Source organism: Quercus lobata, chromosome 7, assembly GCF_001633185.2.
Source record: "Quercus lobata isolate SW786 chromosome 7, ValleyOak3.0 Primary Assembly, whole genome shotgun sequence".
Taxonomy (NCBI): Eukaryota; Viridiplantae; Streptophyta; class Magnoliopsida; order Fagales; family Fagaceae; genus Quercus; species Quercus lobata.
The window spans coordinates 31599855-31621365 of NC_044910.1; the positions used below are offsets into that span (position 1 = coordinate 31599855).

The 21511-nt window shown below is 35.6% G+C and overlaps 2 protein-coding genes across 4 annotated transcripts; both read left to right on the plus strand.

The window, feature by feature from the left end:
- Nucleotides 1–1190: 1190 nt before the first annotated feature.
- Nucleotides 1191–5081, plus strand: LOC115954184 (histone acetyltransferase TAP1-like). 2 transcript variants are annotated; one of them, XM_031072094.1, is made up of 8 exons: nt 1193–1349; nt 1579–1670; nt 1762–1822; nt 2806–2986; nt 3547–3646; nt 3784–3884; nt 4489–4582; nt 4731–5081. In XM_031072094.1, exons 1-8 carry the CDS (start codon nt 1315–1317, stop codon nt 4808–4810), a joined length of 744 nt encoding a protein of 247 aa, XP_030927954.1. In that variant the 5' UTR covers nt 1193–1314; the 3' UTR covers nt 4811–5081. The 2 variants fall into 2 exon arrangements, with proteins under 2 accessions (XP_030927955.1, XP_030927954.1); XM_031072095.1 differs by lacking the exon at nt 3547–3646 and having other exon boundaries at nt 1191–1349; nt 3759–3884.
- An 8298-nt stretch (nt 5082–13379) lies between these two features.
- On the plus strand, nt 13380–19737 carry LOC115952803 (putative zinc transporter At3g08650). 2 transcript variants are annotated; one of them, XM_031070081.1, is made up of 6 exons: nt 13380–13451; nt 14217–14914; nt 15373–15657; nt 17279–17407; nt 17711–17808; nt 18619–19432. In XM_031070081.1, the coding sequence occupies exons 2-6, from the start codon at nt 14438–14440 to the stop codon at nt 19430–19432; spliced, it is 1803 nt and encodes a 600-aa protein (XP_030925941.1). In that variant the 5' UTR covers nt 13380–13451; nt 14217–14437. The 2 variants fall into 2 exon arrangements, with proteins under 2 accessions (XP_030925941.1, XP_030925940.1); XM_031070080.1 differs by lacking the exon at nt 13380–13451 and adding an exon at nt 13527–13738 and having other exon boundaries at nt 18619–19737.
- The last annotated feature ends 1774 nt before the right edge of the window (nt 19738–21511 follow it).

Here is a 21511-nt window from a genome sequence, read left to right on the forward strand (position 1 = left end):
TGTCTATTTATAAGAAAATATGAGATGATTGAGGGTTTTGTTTGCTGCTAAAAATTCTCACCCCAGCTAAGGAAAATTCTAGAGCATGGGCTTGAAAGGCTTCCAAAGATCCCATAAGGAGAATCCTTGAATTTCTTGTAGATAGTCTCCAGCCACCTTCTTATAATCCAGTATGTTGATAGTTTTTATCCCTTATCACTGGATTCCTGAAGTTCTCCGGCTGACTGCTTAACAAAAGGTTTATCAATTGCTATGCTTCTATTAAACAGCCTCTAAAACTACCTTCCTTGTATATTTCATTTTCACTCAAGCCAGTACTATGGAATCTCTCATCTGCAAAAGACTCCAGCATCTTTAGATCATTGTTGATACCAATAACAGCATTAGCATTGAACCTATTGAGTCTTGACACTATCACTAATAAAAGCTGCCATTATTGAGTTAGATATATGATCAAGAGCTCCACTCCCAACCTTGTACAGAGCATCCAAGGGTATAATATGCTGTGATATGGATATAAGAGTGTCAATATAAATGATCACTTCATTAATACACTCATCCCATTCTAAGATATATCTCCTCTGAAGTCCAATTGATTTTTTCTGTTTGCATCAGGAACTCATCTAACTTGGTGCTCATAAGATTCAGCAGAGAAAGATAGGCTTCATCCGTTGAAGCTTTTAGAACCACCTTGGTAGTTAAACTAGCTTGAGGCCTCTCAACTGATCAGACTGGGATCCCACATAGTTGCGCTGCATGTTTAAGATAAAAATCACAAGCTCTTTCAAGTACAGATACTAATTGTATTAAGTATTGCTTCATTTAAAACATCAATCAGAAGTTTGTCCAAATACTATCTCACAACAACAGACCCTTTAACGAATAATCTGACAATGTGACATGCATCAAGTACCAGAGTTGAGAGAGCTAATGCATCATGTAACATGCAAAGGGTAAGAAAAAACACCCTTAAAAAAATTGCTCAAACAACATTGGAATCAGAGGTTACACATACACTCATAATAAACATAAAGACAACAAATTGTTTTGGGCAAACGAAGATCATCAAATAGGATTGCACTTTTGGGCCATACTTATTGGGCTGGCCCAAACGAGAATAGAGAAGAAAACTGGGTCATTGTGTGCAAATTGCAATGCCAAAAAATTAAAACCAACATCAACCGCAAGTCGTTTCTCAACGACGGGTCGTTGACCAACCGTCGACTTGATCGTTTTTGTGTGGGCGTTTGGGGCTGTGAAAACAATATCCTAATATTATCTAAATCCACCCAGAAACCCCAAAGAAAAAAAAAAATGCTAACCCACAACGTTGTAGCTCCTTCCTCTCTGTAAGTTACCATCACCAACGCTCTAAAATTTTTAATTTTTTTTTAAATTTTTTTTTGGGGTCCATTTAAAATGAAAAATGAAAAATCTTTTGCAAATTTTGTGTACTTGGGTAGTGAGCTTCACTTCACTTGGCTTTTATTTAAAATAATGCTTTGTGGGTTTCTTGTTATGTATGGATTTAAGGTTTCTGAGAAAATAACGAACTTTCATTTTATATATATGTCTCAGATGCCCAATTGTTTCATTTGATTTCCAAGGGCAGCAAGTTTATGATAAGTTATTGTTTGCTCACAACCTTAACTATGGGCTTGACCGAGGAGGTACATATATCTACATGGGTGTTTTTGGTATGTTCTTTTAGTAAAAGATTTGATTGATTGAGTTACAAATACAATCTATATATGTTTGCAGGGAGAAGGAAGCATAAGAGTCTAAGACTCAGGGCTGGCTTTTGGGAGTCCATTAAATCTGGGTAATTTTAAGATATTTGCTGTTATTTGATGAAGAATTCGTGTGCGTTTGTATGAGTTTATTTTCATCAGTTAATTTAGTTTATAACCGTAGCTTGGAAAATGTACCACTTTAAAAAGCTTTTTATTCTCTTCTGAGGTGAAAATAATTTCATGCAAACGAAACTCATCCACACGCTGAGTATATAATTAAGAAACACATGCTCTTCTGGGTAATTTTAAGAATACTTCTATCACTCTATTGCTGGATGGGTGTTTGTAATGTTGTGTATTATATACAAATGGTATTTTAGGGAACTCACTTTGTGTTTCAGTGGTCAATTAGTCGGCTGAATTGCCTGGTTTTGGCATGCACAAATGTTTTTGTATGTTCTAAGAAGGGAAGATGTTTTGAATTGCCGATTAGAGGGTTTTCCATGAAAAAATTTGGTGTCTTGATTGTGGATTGTTGCTGAATTTTTCTGTTTATATTGGTTATTGTGCTTGTATGAATTGTGGTGGTGTTTGTATGAATTGACTATATTTTCCCAAGATGAACAGGCAGTAGAATTGTACTCTTGTAGACGGTCTTAAGTCCTAGACTCGCTTAGAAAATGTCAGAAGGTGAATAAGCCACAATTTCCCATATGTTGGTAGCGAAATACCACGTTGACTCCTTAGCTCGGAATAAAGGTTTCATTATTAAGAGCTGCAACTTTAACCACTATATGATATGCATTTGCTACTATTAGTTGGGGTGTAAAAGAGTAAGATAATATCTCTTATGCACCAGTGTACACTACATGATTATAAGATTATTAACCTTTAAGCTTTATTGGTACAAAACCAATATTCTGTTATTATCTAATATAGATCTCATTCTTTAGTGTATATATTTACTCCTCGCTGGTAAACCATAAACCAATGGTGCAATTCTATCAAGAAGTTTCAACTGCTTCTTGCTTTAACTTTATTTAAAAGGTCCTTAACTTTCTTCTTATTGCAGGCTTCTAAAGGACGATACCACACAAGTCATAGAAACATCCCCTGAACCCCAGGTAGAGGAACCTCTCCCTGAAGAGTTTGTTCTCATTGAGAAGACTCAACCAGATGGAGCAACTGAACAAATAATATTCTCTTCAGGTGGAGATGTTGATGTGTATGATCTTCAAGCCCTATGTGATAAGGTAATTATATTTTGTTGGTAACTTTTTTGCACATGCATTCAGTATTTCTTTGTTAGTATCTCTTTTGTACATGCATACAGAATTACTGAAGTTATATGCTGGTTGGATTTGAAGTTCATGTGTAATGCATTGTGTACATGGATCATGTATGCGTTGATGGGGTACAAGTGATTTTGTGACTCTTTTCATAGATCAAGTCCTTGTATCAAGAAGCATTTTGTAAATTGACTGAGACTTGGTTTTATTTTAATTTTGTTTTAAATTTATATTGGCTGATTGATCTTCTACTGAAGGTTAATCTGTTAGCTGTATTTTATAATATATGTTGGCTAGACACCAACCATGATTGCTTTGAATTATAAAACCTTTTTGACGCTGATTATGCCTATTGAGGCTCCTTCATCTTGTAATTGATTTATATTGATCGAAAGAAATACACACACACACACATGTGAAATGCAAAAGCACTCTCCTGTTTGAAGAATAGGTAGTCATTAGTTATGTAAAATCTTTGGGTGATGATCAAATCCATAAATTGCATAATATCATGCTGTTAATAGGTGGGTTGGCCTCGGAGGCCACTGTCAAAACTAGCTGCTGCTTTAAAAAATAGCTACATGGTAGCCACCCTGCACTCTATTAGGAAATCACCTGAACCAGGTAACTATTAAGTTTGATGTTGTGGCACTATCCTCCAATTCCATATGATTGGTCATGATAAGCTCTATTCATGCTTATTACTACATCTAAAACTATTTGTTGAACATCTTAGTGTACTTGGAGAAGTTATTTGACAGAAGGGGGTGACCAAAAGAAGCTAATTGGCATGGCTCGTGCAACATCAGATCATGCTTTCAATGCTACAATATGGGATGTCCTTGTTGATCCTTCATATCAGGTACAATATGTGTTACTTAAGCATGGATGGGCAACCATATCGTTACTGAGGATTTTAATCATTATTGCTCATCAAAAAGAGAAGTCTAACAATACAAGCTTATTGAAGCATGTGTATCAATCTGAAATTGCAGTCATGCTAAAGAAATACAACAGCACAATTTGAAGTTTTATACAGGCAGCTTCCGTTTCTGGATATCTAGTTGAATGCATTTTACATTTATTTATGACATAGGATAATGGGCTGGCTGAATGGGGTCAAAAGTGGACTAAACAAATAACTATAGTATTAATTTTGTAAAAAATGTGTCTTCTTTTGATAAAGCTGCAAGTTTGGGCTCAAGGAAATACTGCAATTCGACTTAAAAATGAGTGTTGGTGTTTGACTTCCCACCACACTTTTGTTTCAGATGTTTCAATTTGGGTCTGGTTTTAGATGTCAGATCTTTTGCTTTTGATTCACTGGTAAAAAGTAAAGGCATTCTTGAAGTTGGCAACCATGTGTTCATGGACCTAAGTACATCTTTGTGTAACAACAAGACTTAACAGATGATTTTCATTATATGCAAATGCAGTATCTTACTTATGATGTTTTGATCATTCAGGGACAAGGCCTTGGAAAGACCCTTGTTGAAAATATTATAAGGGCTCTTCTGCAAAGAGACATTGGAAATATAACACTCTTCGCAGATAGTCAAGGTATAAATAGCGAATGATTGATTTTATGTTCATTATGGTAGAAAGCCCATTTATCAGCCCATTGTTTTTAACTTAAACTCTCTGCTAGATAGTTCTTTTCTTTGTATGTGGGATTCAAAGCCTCACTTCTCTTCAATTATCATTGCAGTTGTAGAGTTCTATCGGAATTTAGGTTTTGAACCTGACCCAGAAGGTATTAAAGGTATGTTTTGGTACCCAAAGTTCTAATTCTCACCACAACAAAGTCAAGCTTGTTTTTCCTTTGACATTGATTTGTGTGGCGGGTTTGGATGGGAATTGGGACAAGGCTGATAATTTCCCCATTTGTAGTTTGTAGATATGACATTGATGCTTAATGGTTTTATGTGAGTTATCTCCCCTCTGGACTAAGGGAATAACAGACACTGAATTTTTCCATATATTTTAATGCTGGGAGGCTTACTCATATCTGTAAAGGATCTCTTCATATTAAAAAACGAAGTTTTATGTTGGTCGCCAACTTACTGCAATCTCCTCTTTCATCCAAGTTTAGGACTCTAAGCATTGATACGGGTGGAGTTAATGTGGTGAAAAGAGGCAGGGGAAATCAAAAATCACTAGGGTAGACAATAATGGATGATATATTGAATAGGAAGGTGGAAAGAATGATTTAAGATAGAATAGAAAGATGAGGATGAATATGAGTTTGACTCTGATTTTATGAGGTTCTATAACCAATCCCAATTTAATTGGTATGAAGGACATAATTGAATAAAGTTGAATTCAATTGCACTCAATCCACCATATTATTGAAAAGATTTAAGTCCCAATAGTTGTTCTATTGTGTTAGAAGATTTTGGATACGTGACTGCTCAAAGAGGCTTCCTTCTACAAGGAAGATCACTCTGATTCTTTATCCTGAAGTTTTCCAAAGAGTTGGTTCTTTCTACCAAGCACATCAGGGATAGCACGTGTATGTTTAGGCAGTGGATGCTCATCATCAAATAAATATATTAAGTTAAAGAGGGGAGACTGCATACTATAATCATTAAGGTAAGGCATGCTTACACGATACTAGTACTGTTTGGATTGCCCGGCAAAATCAGCATATAAGAAATGTACCTTCATAAAGGAAGACTAGCACTGCATTAAAAAAAAATAATGGTGATTGCTATGTATACTCTTTAACAAGAATTTGAAAGCTACCACCCTTTATAATTACCCCATCGTGTCAGGATTGTGAGGGTAAAGTCACATAGACGATTCAATGTGCTCATTAGCACTTGATTATAACGTGTTTGAACAAACAAAGAAATGCAAATATGCGAGCTCGATTTGCACTGAGTTATGTTTTCTTTCCTGGGAGTCCAAAGCAGTTCTTATAAGGGAGGGACAATAATTAAGCACCGCTTTTTAAGTTCTTTGTTCAATTGAAAATAATCAATGTTGGTGCTGAATTTATAACAACTCTGTGTTTCAGCTTTCAATACCCATAAAAACTAAAAAGACACAAGTTACTCCCACTTTTTATTTTTTGTTAGATAAGGATCGTACTCCCACTTGAGTCTAGTAGAAAATCCGAGTCAGGATTTCAAGATCGAAGTGGCCAAAGCAATGGTGATGACGTAATTGTAAACAACCAACAGCTGAGAGATTTGTGTTAAATTTGATTAGAGATAATATACATATATATATATATATATATATATATATTATTTGGCATCATCTATATATTTTCTCTACAATCAAAATTTGGAGTTATTTTATTTTATTTAAAAACAAATACATGCACATAAGGGGGAGAGAATGGAGTTTTTATTTTTTAATCAAATCATATACTATATAATAAAAGTTGGGCTTAGAATCTGTGGTTGTGTCAAGTGGTTTTATCAAATTGCAGAAATTTTATTAGATTTAAAATATATATATACATATATTTTGTCCTTATCTTCTTTTCCTATAATTTTTAAGTTGATAAAAATTTTAATTTAATTACAATCCAAATTCTTCATCTAATCCTTTTATTATTAATTTATCTATAAGTTACTAAAAATCTTAATTGCAATTCAAATTCTTAATGCGATTTCATTTAAAGAGATTAGCAACCATATCCATGTACCTACAATTTGTTTTGAAGAGATTAACTTTGATGAATCTGGATTTAGATAGGTGTTGTTGATGAATTTTGTATTTTTAAGTTTGATGATTTTTCAAGGAAAAAAAGGAAAAAAAAAAAAATAGGAAAAAGACAGAGGTTAGACATCATTTAGTGGTCTAACGTTAATAGGAGTTATTATTATTATTTTTTAATAATAAATTATCATTATTTACTTTCTTATAAAAAAAATCATTTAATTTTTATTTTATTTTTTAAAACACCTCATGTATAGACACTGTAAGGACGCGATTCATGGCGGACCGTAACAGTGTCGGGTTCGCACGTGAAAAGGCCCCTAACAATATCATTTGTAGAGCGTGGGTTTGGAAGGCTAGGCCCAGGTTGACAGGCGGTGGGTTTTTCGCGGTGTTCGTACAAGTTTAAGTTTTCCTTCACCCCTGGAGTCTTTCTCCTGGAGGTGGGCTGGGAGGTTCTGGTTTTTGGCCATTTTTCCCAACCCCCCCCCTTTAGGTTACTTGTTTTTCCTTTTATATTCGCCTGCGTTCATTGTCCTTCGTCCACGTATAGGATCAACATTTCCAAAATTGATACTTGTCCCATCAGCCCATATTCAAAGTCGTTGGGGGTGGTTGTAAAAGCCAAAGAATGCGGCTCTGTCAGATTCAGAGCATTGAATGGCAGTAAGGGCAGCTTTCCCTAGATATTTTAGATCTTTCTTCCTGGTTTCAGTCCTATACCGTTTTTACCCTTCTTTCAGGGGGGGACTTTGGGTCTGCCGAGGACTGAGCCGTCCTCGGCGATATCCACAGGCTATTTTGTCGAGTTTGGGCCATAGCCCTCCTCGGCTTGGGCCTTCGGATTTTCCCCGGGTAGATGGGCCTGGCCCATAAATCATTTGGGCCCCACAGACACAAAATTATAATTATTCTTATCAACTTTTGTCTATACATCTCTATCAATTTTTTAGATAAATACAAAAACATATTTGTTGTTACCTTTCCTTCACCCTTTTTGCTAAAATTGCACATATATTAGACTTCATTCTCTCAATTTCTTTTCTGTAATTGTTATTTTCAATTTCTTTTTCATAACTTTTTTTTAAAGGAATTTCTCTGTAACTTTGAGTTTATGTGTTGATTTATATATATATATATATATATATATATTTTTTTTTTTTATGCTTCATTTAAGTTACTTTTTTTTTTCTTTCTTTTCGATGTGTCATTCAATTACTTTTTATTTGGTCATCCAAGTTACTTTTTTTTTTTTTTTTTTTTTTTTTTCCGTATTTTATTTTCTTATTCTTTGTAAGGCATTGATTTTATTGCATGTATTTTTTTATAAAGTTTATGATAGCTATATTACTTTTTTGAGGGTTTGGTATGATATTTCATTGTGATTATCAATATGTATTTTAAGAGTTTTAATCGGTAACCTGTATTCTTCCATGAATATAAATTAAAGAGAAATTTTGTATTCTTCTATGAATATAAATTAAAGAGAAATTTTTGAGAGAAAAAGAAATAGTAAATTTCAAGAACCAAAGCTAGTTGATTATTTGAAGCCCACCTTGAACAAGTAAAATTAGTAACTTTTTTATTGGGTTAAGATTATTAAATGTAAGGACGCGATTCGTAACGAACCGTAGCGGTGTGGGGTTCGCACGTAAAAAGGCCCAAAACAATATCATTTGTAGAGCGTGGGTTTAAAAGGCTAGGCCTTGATCGCCAGGCGGTGGGTTTTTCGTGGTATTCGTGCGTGTTTAGGTTATCTTCACCCATGGAGTCTTTCTCCTGGAGGTGGGCTGGGAGACTCTGGTTTTTGGCATTTTTTCCCCAGTCCCTTCTTTAGGTTACTTATTTTTCCTTTTATATTTGCCTGCGTTCATTGTCCTTCGTCCACGTATAGGGTCAACCTTTCCAAGATTGATACTTGTCCCATCAGCCCATACTCAAAGTCGTTGGGAGTGATTGTAAAAGCCAAAGAATGCGGCTCTGTCAGGTTCAGAGCATTGAGTGGCAGTAAGAGCAGCTTTCCCTGGATATTTTAAATCTTTCTTACAAGTTTCAGTCTTATACCGTTTTTACCCCTCTTTCAGGGGGGACTTTGGGTCTGCCGAGGACTGAACTGCCCTCGGCGGTATCCAAAGGCTATCTTGCCGATCTTGGGCCATAGCCCTCCTTGGCTTGGGCCTTCGGATTCTCCCCGGGTAGATGGACCTGGCCCATAAATCGTTTGGGCCCCACATTAAACATTTTTATTATTTTTAAAAAATAATTTAAAAATTATATATAAGAAAAAAAAATCTTATTCATGATATAAACATATTCACCATAATATATATATATATATATATATATATTGTGGGGGCCAAATAATTAGGAAGCACTGTTAAGGCAGCATTAACTGGGCCTATGGCTCGATCCGAGGACGTTAGACCATCCGAGAAGGTCCAGACAAGATTATAAGAAGAACGGAGTGAAGAGAAGAGTAGAGACAATATAAGATAAGTCCAACAAGCGTCCGAGGATAAAAGTCATCTCGGCAATATATGTCCGAGGTCAGTTCGAGTGTCATTTCATCATGGACTTACTTCGGAGTTACATCATTACTAAGAGTTAAACGTTGTACATGGGATAAGAAAAGAGAAGGGCAACAAATATCTTCAAAAAGCTGCTACCTCCGCATTAAATGACTCCCAACCAACTCTCTGACCGCATTAATGTGGAAGTGACGCCTGAACAGTGATCAAGCAGCCTTACAACTACTAGTTAATGGTTCTGGGAAGTGCTGGATGAGACAGGAAGGAGTTCCTCGAATCTAACCTACACGTATGTGGTAGGGGCGACACCAAGACTGGAATATATGACATGGAAAGAGGTACTAAAAGAAGGAGGAGAGATTGTCTAAGAACAGGACTGTGACTCTTGTATAATTTTATTGTTGAACAAGACAACATAATACAAACTCCTTGGGCTATTTCGAGGACAGATTTTCTGATCTTACTTGTGACTAACAGTCTCAAACTATCAAGTTTAATCATTTTTCTCCTGGAATAAATCTAATTCTTCCATCCATGCTCTACAAATTTATTGTTTGGGCCGCTTAGGTTTGAGCCCAATCTTTTTTTGGGACCAACCCAATTTTAGTCCTTACATATATATATATTACTTATTAAAAGAGTGCAATAAATATGTTTGTTTTAGAATACGTAAGATGATTTTTTTTTTTTTCGTATATTATTTTTTGCCAATGTTATGAAGCAAAATTTGTAAGCTTTGCTTCAAACTTACGTGGATTTGAATTTGTCATTATTATTTATTTTTTTTGCAAAATTTGTCATTATTTTAAATTTTTAGTAATTTAGATTGTTCTTAATTATTGTATTGAGTTTTTCACTTAAATATTGTAGTAACACAATCTATTTGTCCGCTTTGGGGATTTTCACCTCACCTCAGGCCAAGGGCTTGCCTTGTAGCCGATATTGGATTTTGGCTTGACACCCGCACGGCTTTGTCCCCTTAGCGAGTGTGGGCATGCTCATTGTGCAAGAGTCCCACATCGCTTAGAGAAGCGCTCCCCCTATGCCTTATAAGCTTGTGCTGAAGGCAATAGGATACCACTCATAAGGGGGAGCGCTTCTCTAAGCGATGTGGGACTCTTGCACAATGAGCATGCCCACACTCGCTAAGGGGACAAAGCCGTGCGGGTGTCAAGCCAAAATCCAATATCGGCTACAAGGCAAGCCCTTGGCCTGAGGTGAGGTGAAAATCCCCAAAGCGGACAAATAGATTGTGTTACTACAAATATGATTTCAATTATTGTTTTGGATAGTTTTTAATTATTAAATTCAAGGTTTTTCTATTTAAATGTATGTTGGTGATTAATTGAGCCTTAAAGCTCAATATATATATATATATGCATTTTATAATACCTTAGTTTTACACAATAAGCATTCATTATATAACTTAAAAGTGAAATATTAATTTATTTTTATTATCTATTCTATTATCTAATTTTAAGTAAATCAATACAGAAAAAACTATTTACATGTAAATTTTGATTAAGTTGTGCATCGCACAGGCATAATGCTAGTTTGGAGTTAAAACTGAGTTTTATAACAAACCCCTTAGTTATATATATACATGTGGTTCCGTCCTTAAGTGATGCTCTCTATGCTTGGATTTTCTTCTTTATTTATTTTTGGCAGAATATGCTTTAAACTTGGATTGGTTTGACAAAGTGCTGAGAATTACCACCTATGTAGCTTTCGCAAGTTTCGCTCTCAAGGATTTTGAGTTTATTAAGGACTGTAGTGTCCAAAAAAGAGGATTTTGAGTGTTTGACAGGATAACCAAAATTTGCACCCAAACAGGGCATCCGCATTTGTATTATTCTGATACCAAAAACAGAATATTTAAAAAATTGTCGTGTATATAGTAATGATCGAAGAGTTCGGTTAATGTGTGCCTTTAGTATTATTCTGATACCAAAAACAGAATATTAAAAAATTGTTGTGTATATAGAAATGATTGAAAGATCTGGTTAATGTGTGTCCTTGAAGGGTCCGGTTAATGTGTGCCCTTAGGGCACACATTAACAAATTTATTTTTGAAAAAGTTGTCAAAACTTTTTCAATTTCCGATAAAACTTTTTCAAAATTGATTTACTATTGAGTACCCTTAGGGCACACATTAGTAAAATCCATGATGGAATACCATCTTTGGATAACATTGGAAGTCAGAATCAGAACACCATATAAATTATACACCATAAATTAAAATTATGGTAATTATAATAAAAAAAAATTAAAGGGTCATATTAAGGGAAATAATAAGTGTGATTTACCCAACCAAAGCTGAACACCTCATTTCAAACTGAGATACGGATAAAATACCTGTTTTCAAAATTAACTGCACTAATTTTAATAATTCGATTTTTGAATAATAATCCGGTTCTACCTGATCGGGAAAAGAAAAAGAAAATCAAGTGCCAGCTCTATGATTAGTAGTGTATTCCATTGTACTCCTGCATATTCTCTTCTCAAGTCCTTTTTTTTTTTTTAAAAGAATCCAGTCAACCTTTTTATTTTGGGGAGTTTCTCCAGTCAACCTTTTTTTTTCTTCCGTCAATTTCTTTTTATTTAACTTTTTTTTTTTTTTTTTTTTTTTTTAAATCGTGACATTTGAAAAGGAAAATATTGACATTTGGGGGCAATTATACTTTACCCCCTAAACTATACCATCTTTTGCACTTACCTCCTTAAACTATATTCTATTCTATACTTACCCCACCCTATTAAACTTTACATTTTTTACACTTATCCATGTAAACTACGAGAATACATACTTATTTCCCTAAACAATTATTCATAGGATGTGATGCAAAGAGTTACATAGGTAATAGTTTAGGGGGGTAAGTGTGCATTCTTATAGTTTAGGGAGGCAAGTGTTATACGAGTAATAATTTAGGGGGTTAAGTGTGCATTTGGATAGTTTAGGGAGGGTAAAGTGTAATTTCCTCACATTTTTTTTTATCATAATGGATTTATTCAATGCAAATATTAATTTTTATCTTGGTATTTTTCTCCCATCCATTTAAACCAATACAATAAGATTTCTTTTTATATACATAAGAACCACAACCAGAACTCAAGAATTACAATTTTCCCTCATGAATGACTCTCCTCTTAAATTTCTAACTATTGCTCGGGTTTTCTCTCCACTCTATTCTTTGTGACCTCTTTTGAAGGAAGGGGGTTGGTATTTATAGCCGATATTTTTGCCTTCATCCTAAGCGAAAAGAGGAGTGATGGTGATGGACATCCAGTCTTTCTTTTCTTTATCTGTAAATTAGGCTAAAATATGATTGCATATAGGCTCTCATTAACTTTCGTGAACAGTTGAGTTAATCTACATTTAATGCTCTCATTAACTCCTATGAACAGTTGAGTCACTTAACACTTAATGCTAATTAATTTCAATCGTCAGTATGTGGCTATCATTAATGTTGATACAACAGTTCTGAAGAACGCCTTTCTATCTCGACTCAAGGATATGATCATTTTTATTAGCTTTCCCTCTTCTCTCCTCCCTTCCCTTCATTTCTAGGACACATGCTCGTGTTTCTCGAGACATCTCTCCACAGTCCTAATCTTTTTTCCTTGGATTCCCATTTCTCCATTAAAACTAAGCTTCCTCGGTTGACATAGTATCTCGGTTCAAGATATTTACTCGGTTTGAATAGTTTCCATGGGTATTGGCAACATGAAAATCGTTAACTCTCCATGTTAAGGTTTACAACTTTTTCCATAACTACTTGTAAGATTTATTGTAAATTTGTTTAATAAAAATTTGAAAAATAAAATTTGTTGTAATTAGTGTATAATAAAAGCGGGGTTAGCAATAGAATCATGAATCAAGTAGAAGTGATGTAACTTCATTCTTAACCGGTTATTTCACCAAGAGACTTGTAACTCAATTAACTAATTTTGAATTATCCAATAGTATCTTTCCAAAGATTCAAATTTCAAATTCCCCTCCCTATTTTACCTATTGAATTATCAATAAAAACAAAATAAAAAAGAAATTGAAAAGAAAATTACTCTCCTAATTCGGTGGTGCCGCGTGAGCAAAGTAGACTTTATTAGTCGCTGGTTTTTGGACTTTCAATTTTGGTAGTATTTGTTTGTGGTCAAGGTTGAAAAGAAAACAACGTGCGGGCGCAAAATAATAATCTATCCTTGAAAAGACTCCTATAAACTAAAACTTCGTATGTTTCTCTTTCACAATTACATTTACATTTACGTTTAAACCATGTACTGTAAAGTTAGATATTTTACACTATACTTGTATATCTATCTTCTAAATTAAAACATAATTAACAGGATTGGTTTTGTTGAAGGTTTCCTTTGGAACCTACCTTCACCGATTCTTTAAAATCGCCGGGTTTTTGACACACCCTGCTGTGACTCACTAACTCGGCGGTTTTATTCTATTGAATCTATTCCTTTCCTTTGTTTTGGAACCTACGCGCTTTCCCTCTTTTTGTCTGTATTGGTAAGTTCCATTATTTTCTTTTTCTTTGATTTTCTCTTAATTTTCATGTTCGGATTCTCTCTGATCCTCTCATTTGTTGACTAGTATCTGCAATTTCAAAATTTTTTTTTTCTTTTGAGGAAACGAAAAATGGTAGAATTGTCTCTCTCTTTGGACTTGGATTTTGATTTCTTTGATGGGGGCATTGATCAAGATTATCAAGTTTAGCCTTTTAATTTCTATGTTCTAGTTGTTAATTTTGTTGGGTTTAAAGTGGAATGTTGGAGAGGCTGTTGATTGTGGAATTGGGTATTCTTTGATTTAGAAAAAAGTTATCATCTTTAGATGAGATTTTGTAATTAATTCCATTAAATTCCTTCAATTTTTTTCTCTTGTTTGTGCCTTAAGTTATTGGAAATTCTTATAATGTTTATGTTTTGGTAATATGATTCTATCAAGCATTATACCCTTTTTCTGAAAATCTGATCTTGTATTGCAGCTAAAGCTGGTATCTAACAAGGACTGGTGCCTGTACCTAAATTGGCTTCTGGGTGCTCCCTGAATTAGGGGTTCTGGAAGTTGCTAATATGAGAAACGTTGTTTGCTGTATGATTTGCAGTCGGGGAGAGTAGAGAGACCGGTGTTTTTGATTACTTCATTGGAAGGATATATTTTGAGTTGCTTGAGATTTTGGATGATTATTTTGTTGCATCTTTACAAATGAAAATGCAGTTCAGATTTAAGGGACCCCTGTTATTCTTGCTGCTCTCCTCTATATTGTTCTTTGTTTTTGCTACTGCAGAGGTTGAACATGAAATTTCTAGAAAGCTGAGAACCGCTCCACATAAGGATGTAGGAAATAATGTTATAGATGGCACTGTTACAGAGAATTCTTTCAGTTTTCAGGATACTGATAAGGTGTTGGGAGAGACTAAGGGTGGAAGCAGCAAAGTTTCATGGTCAACAGTTGCGTTATTTACACTGGCAATGGCTGCTGCTACTGGTTTAGGTGCAGTCCCGTTCTTCTTTGTGGAGCTTGATCCGCAGTGGGCTGGAATATGCAATGGAATGGCTGCTGGTGTGATGTTGGCTGCGAGTTTTGATCTCATAGAGGAAGGGCAGCAGGGGCATGATGGTGGAAATTGGGTTGTGATTGGGCTTTTAGCTGGTGGAATATTCATTTGGCTCTGTAAAAAGGTGATGACTTTGGTCTTCCATTTTTCACATCATTTTCTGGTTTCCCCTTTCATTGGGAATTTAGAATTTTCTGCTTCTCATCATTCTATTTTTGATAGTTCAATAGTTACAATGGGGGAGGGGGGATTTAAATCAACAAAGGGAAGTGCTAGTTGATCTTCGAGGCTCTTGGCCTCATCTTTCTTATTATGAATACTTGTAAACATGCTTGATTGCTTTTCTGAATATTGGTAAAGGTTGTGGATTCAAGACCCATGGGGTGACTGTAACTTACTAAATAAAGAAGAAGGATAAGGCAGTGTAAGTAACTACAATATCAGCTTGGTAGATGTCAATATGGCATGTGAAGAAACTTGAACAGAAATAGACCTAAGTCGTGCCAATATATGCCTAATACATATTACATAAGGTAAGGTGTATAAGATCTAACTATTTCTTACTCACCTTTTGGGTTTCAGCTTCTTGAACAATATGGGGAAGTAAGCATGTTGGACATAAAAGGTGCAGATGCAGCTAAAGTCATTCTTGTTATTGGCATAATGACACTTCATTCATTTGGGGAGGGCTCTGGTGTTGGTGTTTCATTTGCTGGCTCAAAGGGGTACTCTCAAGGTCTTTTAGTGACTTTGGCTATTGCTGTGCACAATATCCCGGAGGGATTAGCTGTGAGTATGGTGCTTGCATCAAGGGGTGTTTCTCCACAGAAAGCCATGTTATGGAGTGTAATTACTTCATTACCTCAGGTAATATGTTATGCTTTCTAATCTGTTGTACTTTTGAGTATATTTATCTCTCACATTGTTAAAGGCAAAAAGTATTCTAAGATCTACTGGGTCTCTCCACATAAAGAAAATAAATTAGAGATAAATGGATGGTCTGGGAAGATCAACTTTATCTCAGTTTGTAAAATTTTTCTTCCATTCTAGCTTTATACAGTGACTTTTGCAATGCCCTTTATGTTTTGTTAAATGATCTTAGTATGGTTTTTTTTTGATAAATAAGTAAATTTTATTAATCCTGAAGGGAAAAAGAGATAACAACAGTACACAGGAGGTGTACTAGCAGTATATTGGAATTATAAAAAATTACAGGAATCTAAAAAATTCTAACAATCTAGAAAAGGAATGACCACTTATAGTTGCCATTCACTCGTATAAAGTGCGCAACCAACTTCACCACTAGCATAGGTTGTTCAGTGTCTTCAAAGGTCCATTCATTTCTTTCCCTCCAAATGATCCACATTACACAAAGAGGGATTGCATTCCAAATGTCTCCATTAAGATGTCTAGGAAGCCGCCTCTTCTAACAAGCCAATAAATCCACCACCCTCTTAGGCATAACCCAATGTACTCCAAATAAAGAAAGAGCTAGTGTCCAAAGTTCTCTGGACACTTGCTTTGAACCTCCATGTTTCTTGTGGAGGGATGCAAATGGAAACTCTGTGAGTCCAACCCAATCCCTATGGATGATTTGTTGGTTTCTTTGTGTCAGATCATTCATCTTTTGTATCAAAAGATCTGTGTCTGCTAGGGTACTGGATTGATAGGTAGGAACCATATTGAACCTGAGGAGCAATTCACTTATAAATTTATAATATTAATGTGTTAGTGGAGACCTCCCCGTGCATGAAGAGTCAGGGGAAACAGAACAGATTTTAAGATCTGCTAAGATATTTGTGCGAACTGAATTTTATCTTATGTTGGCCCGTTGTGCTACCTTTTACTCTCACTTCCTTAATAAAAGGGAACAAGATTTCTTGCCCCTGTATGAAGCCATGAATCATTGTGATGAGCTGTATGCCTAAGCCCATAAGCCTTTTTTTTATTTAAAAAAAGAACCTTTAAAATATACTATGTAGAATGATGACCTATTCTTGTATCAATTATAGAATTTCAAAATCCAAACAACCCATTCAAACATGGGTAGGGCTTTGCAAGAAAATATGATCTTCAGTTTAGTTAAAAAAAATTTAGGAACCTTTAAAATGGGTTTGTTTTACTTGCAGTTGATGCTATACTAATTACTAAACGAAGCTAGTCCAAGTTGCACTTTCAAGTGCATATACTCATCCAGAGGTTAAAGCAAAAGGAAATTAAAGTTTTGCTCGCTAATATGATCTTCATTTTAGTTAAAAAAAATAAAGGAACCCTTAATGGGTTTGTTTTTCTTTCGGTTGATGCCATACTAAATGCACCTAGTCCAAGTTGCACTTTCAAGTGCATATACTCATTTAGAGTTGAAAGTGAAAGGAAATTAAAGTTTATTTTGAGTGGTGAACAAGAGTAGAATCTGAATATTCTAAATATCTCTATATGAATTAGGATATCTTTAACTCAATGGCTTTTAGCATATTTTGTATTGCAGCCTCTCGTAGCAGTGCCTTCATTTATATGTGCTGACGCGTTTAACAAGTTTTTGCCTTTCTGTACGGGATTTGCTGCTGGATGTATGATCTGGATGGTAGTTGCAGAGGTACTCCCTGATGCATTTAAGGTATGTGCCTCCTTGAACTCATATGTATTTGGTTGGATCCATGTCTCATTTTCTGAATCTCCCACCCCCCCCCCCCCCAAAAAAAAAAAAAAAACAACACACACACACACACCAAAAAAAAGAAAAGGAAAAAGGAAAGAGAAACCTTAGGAAGAGAGAGAAGGTCAAAGAGTCTCTAAATATTTTTGGAACTATTTTCTTATTTATTTATTGCATTTTGTTGGCTTGAAGTTTCTCATTTCCAGAAAGATAATGCTAGTTTCTCATGCCTTTTTTTTTTTTTTTTTTTTTTTTTTGTTACAGGAGGCCTCTTCCTCCCAGGTTGCATCAGCAGCTACACTTTCTGTGGCATTTATGGAAGCTCTTAGCACTTTTTTTCAGAGTTTCAGCCATGGCTACAAGTGAGTTCATTCTAGAATTTTTGGTTGTTGAAAAGAACTAAAGACCAAAATTTACATAATTATAAGTTTATGGTTCATGGGAACTTACACCATCTCTAGACTCCAACCAGGTCACAGTTCATCTCTCTGTAAAAAACTGATCAACAATTTATCATATACAACATCATAGTAATCATTAAACTACTACAAGCTAGTACATGCACAAGAAAATAACTAATAAATACAAGTCTATATTACTTCTTGAAGCTTCCAAATTAGTTGTCAACCGCTTGTTCTCCAAGCCTCTACTATGTCTTTGTAATTTGTATGATGAAATTATCATGTTACCTATTTCTTGCCCACTATTGTTGTGCTTTTCCCTTCTATATATTATTTCATTCAGTTGTTTAAAGATGATTTGCAATTTCTTGATCTGAGCCTAATTTTTGGGGCTTAGTCTTCCTAACTGTTTGTAAATTATTTCTTCTAGTTCAGTTTTTTGATCATGAGCCCTCACCAGAAGTTCAGTTGGCTACATGTTAGTTTTGATTCACAGATAGATCACTTTGATATGACATTGTTCAAGCTTTGCAGTGAACATCTTTTAATTGCATTTTATATTGATAATGCCCTATAAGAATGATTGGTACCTCCCACCCACATAAAGTGCTTGGGGTAGAGGGAGGGGAGGTTTCATGTAGTAGCATTAGGATTTCTAACCCCCCAAAAAAAAGATAATGCCATATAAGACGGAAAACATCCTTTAAACCAACTTTGGTTGCATTTCCTTTTTTTTTCTTCTTGAAAAATTTAAATTTCTCTGCATTTCAGCTCAGAGGATGCTTCTGGCTTCTTTGTTTCCTTACTTTTTGGTCTTGGGCCATTGCTCGGTGGAGTTGTTCTTGTTGCATTTGCCCTTGCTTTCCATCTTCAGCATGCTTTTCTAATGGGCACAGCTTCTGGCATTGCCTTTGTCCTTGGTGCCTGGCGACCATCACAGCTACTTTTCTCATCAAAAATGGGATTTATGCCTCTTGTATTACTGCTTGCAATGGGAGCTGCATTTGTCCATGTTACAAGTTCCAGTGTCTTGAAGCTTGCAAGTCGCAAAAGAATGTCGGTGAATAACTTGCCTACAATATCCGGTCCCCCGTTGAGTGTTCACACCCTTCAGTCATTCATGTCATGTGGAGCAGTTGCCTTTCATGCTTTAGCTGAGGGGCTTGCACTAGGAGTGGCTGCACCAAAAGCTCCTGGACTTGGTCGGCACATGGTCCTTCCTGTCTCTCTACATGGATTCCCTCGGGGTGCAGCTGTGGCTAGCTGCATATTTGGGGCTACTGACAGCTGGCATGGGTCCCTTGCAGCTGCTGCCCTAATTGGAGTTACAGGTCCAATATCTGCAATTGGAGCTATTCTTGCAGGAATTGACTACACAGGTCTAGACCATGTGATGGTGTTTGCTTGTGGGGGATTACTCCCAAGCTTTGGAAGAATAATCAAGAGAGCAGTAAGGTTGGAGACACGGAAAGGAAGTTGCGGGCTTGTAGTGGGAGTGGTGTTTGCTGCTACGTGTTTAACATTCACTAAGTTGGTTTGCTTGCACACACCTTATTGCAATTCTGCGCCAGAGGCTGTCAGATGAGTTGATAGTGCTGCAGCTCATGCTGATGTGTAATTATTAGGTGCTCTTGCATACACTAATGTGGTTAGTACAATCATCTTCCAACATGTGAACTTGGCACCTGTGCTAGGCAAAGGATACCACTAAAAAAATTGTAGAAGAGATTCAGTGCAAAGGGGTGTTATAGAAGAAAAGTTCCTCAGAAGTATGCTAGGAGATGAGAGGTTTCCTATAGTGCTCATAGATAATGTCATTGTTTTATTCCTCTTATAGAAAGAACAAATAAAGATTTGAATTTTCCTTTGATGTCACTTTACTTGGGCATAGTTCTGATTCAAACATATTTCACTTTTAGAGGGGAAAAAAAATGGAATTCGATGAAAAACGTTTTCTCCATATCAGCTGCCAATCTTATCGAGCAGGTTATGAGATGAAAATGATATTGGTGGAAAATTAAGAACCCCATTGTTGTTACCAAATGGTGAATGTAAGGCTATAAAAAATTAAAAATTGCTGATTTATTAGACTTTATTTTCTCATGATGACTTTCTATGATTGTCAAACAGCTTTCTAAGGTGGTGGCTGTGTCTAGTTGCATGCCAGCCCTTAGCAGAGTGGTTTGTTTTTATTTGTTTTCCGTATAATTCAGCTGGAATTTAGACCATTACAAATCAGGTCTATGCCTGCCCCTGGCACAGGGGAAAGAAAACACACCCAACGGCTACTATGAAACCAGGTCTAGCCTGATACAATCTTAAGTAAACACTACAGCATATGGGCTATACAATGAGTTGATACAACCCCATTGAAAAACACTACTCCCAAGACTCAACACCAATTCTGAAGAAAAAAAAAATCCACCTAGCCTGTGACTTCAAAACAATTCCAATCTATCCATCAATTTTCCTACCAACAACCATTTTGCCAATAAAATCTCTGCACGTCTTTGATTACCTGCTTCTCTCAGTCCTGTGCTAAAATATTAGGAATGACTCCTCAAAAAGTTTGGTAGTGATGTAAACTTGACTAGTTTCTGTTTTTAAAGATAAAATGGACTAATTTTAACGGTTAGGGAGATGGATAAATTATAAGAGGAAAGTGTCAAAGCATAAATTAAATAAATAATAATAACAAAACTGTTTTATAGGAGTGTCAAGTCATTTTGAAGGCTACATAGGGCAACCAAAATTTAAATATTAAAAAAAAAAAAATTGGGTTTTTAAAGAAGAAGTCGGTTAAGATTGATTGAAAGCAAAGCAAGAGTCCTAAATCGTAATAGGAGTGGGTGAGTAATGAGATTTCGCGCGGAGGTCTGAAGAAAAAGCTCTCGTCTCTCAAGACTCTTTTTTTTTACAGCAGCAGGTATGTGTTCTTGCTCTTTCTGTATCTGTCTCAACTTTTCTAAACTGGAAAACAAAACAGACCAAAAATTAAGATAACAATATCCTCTGATGAAATAATTGCAGTGGGAGTGGTGTTTGATGCTATGCGTTTAGCATTTACAAAGTTGGTATGCTTGCACTCACCTCACTGCAATTCTACACCAGAGGCTGTCAGATGAGTTCATATTGCTGCAGCTCATATTGATGTTTAATCATTAGGTGCACTTAGCATATGTTGATGAAGCTGTGGCACAGTTATCTTCCAACGTCTGAGCTTGTCACTTGTGCTAGGCCATTTTATAAGAGATTAGTAAATAAGATCATTAATGTTCTTCCTCTTAAAGACAGAACAAATAAGATTTGATTTTTTCCTTTGGTTGCGATTTTACCCTGGCATACTTCTGATTCAAACACATTTCAAACTCAAGGGGGGGAAAAAAACCGTTCTGTTGTTACTAATTGACGAATGTATGGCTATGAAAATTGTTGATTTTCTCATAGTTATTAGAGACTGTCGATTTTCTATAATTGTCAAGTTATTGTCTGACGTGGTGGCTCTGTCTGGTGGCATGCCAACTCTTGAAAGATTTATGTACGTATCAGAGTTGAAAGCGCCAACTCTTCAGATGTGTTTCTTGCTGGAAGTGCTATGATTGAGTGATAACAAGCAGGACCTCAGGATAGTTGCAGAACCTATCACATAGCTCGAGCAACAACA

Bases quoted from the DNA above. Each gene is read 5' to 3' on its own strand.
- LOC115954184 (XM_031072094.1), top strand. From the start codon at position 1,315: ATGCTAACCCACAACGTTGTAGCTCCTTCCTCTCT. The intron at 1,350-1,578 runs GTAAGTTACCAT...TATATGTCTCAG, and splicing joins GTTGTAGCTCCTTCCTCTCT to ATGCCCAATTGTTTCATTTG. The intron at 1,671-1,761 runs GTACATATATCT...ATATGTTTGCAG, and splicing joins CTATGGGCTTGACCGAGGAG to GGAGAAGGAAGCATAAGAGT.
- LOC115952803 (XM_031070081.1), top strand. From the start codon at position 14,438: ATGAAAATGCAGTTCAGATTTAAGGGACCCCTGTTATTCTTGCTGCTC. The intron at 15,658-17,278 runs GTAATATGTTAT...TTTGTATTGCAG, and splicing joins TAATTACTTCATTACCTCAG to CCTCTCGTAGCAGTGCCTTC. The intron at 17,809-18,618 runs GTGAGTTCATTC...TCTGCATTTCAG, and splicing joins AGTTTCAGCCATGGCTACAA to CTCAGAGGATGCTTCTGGCT.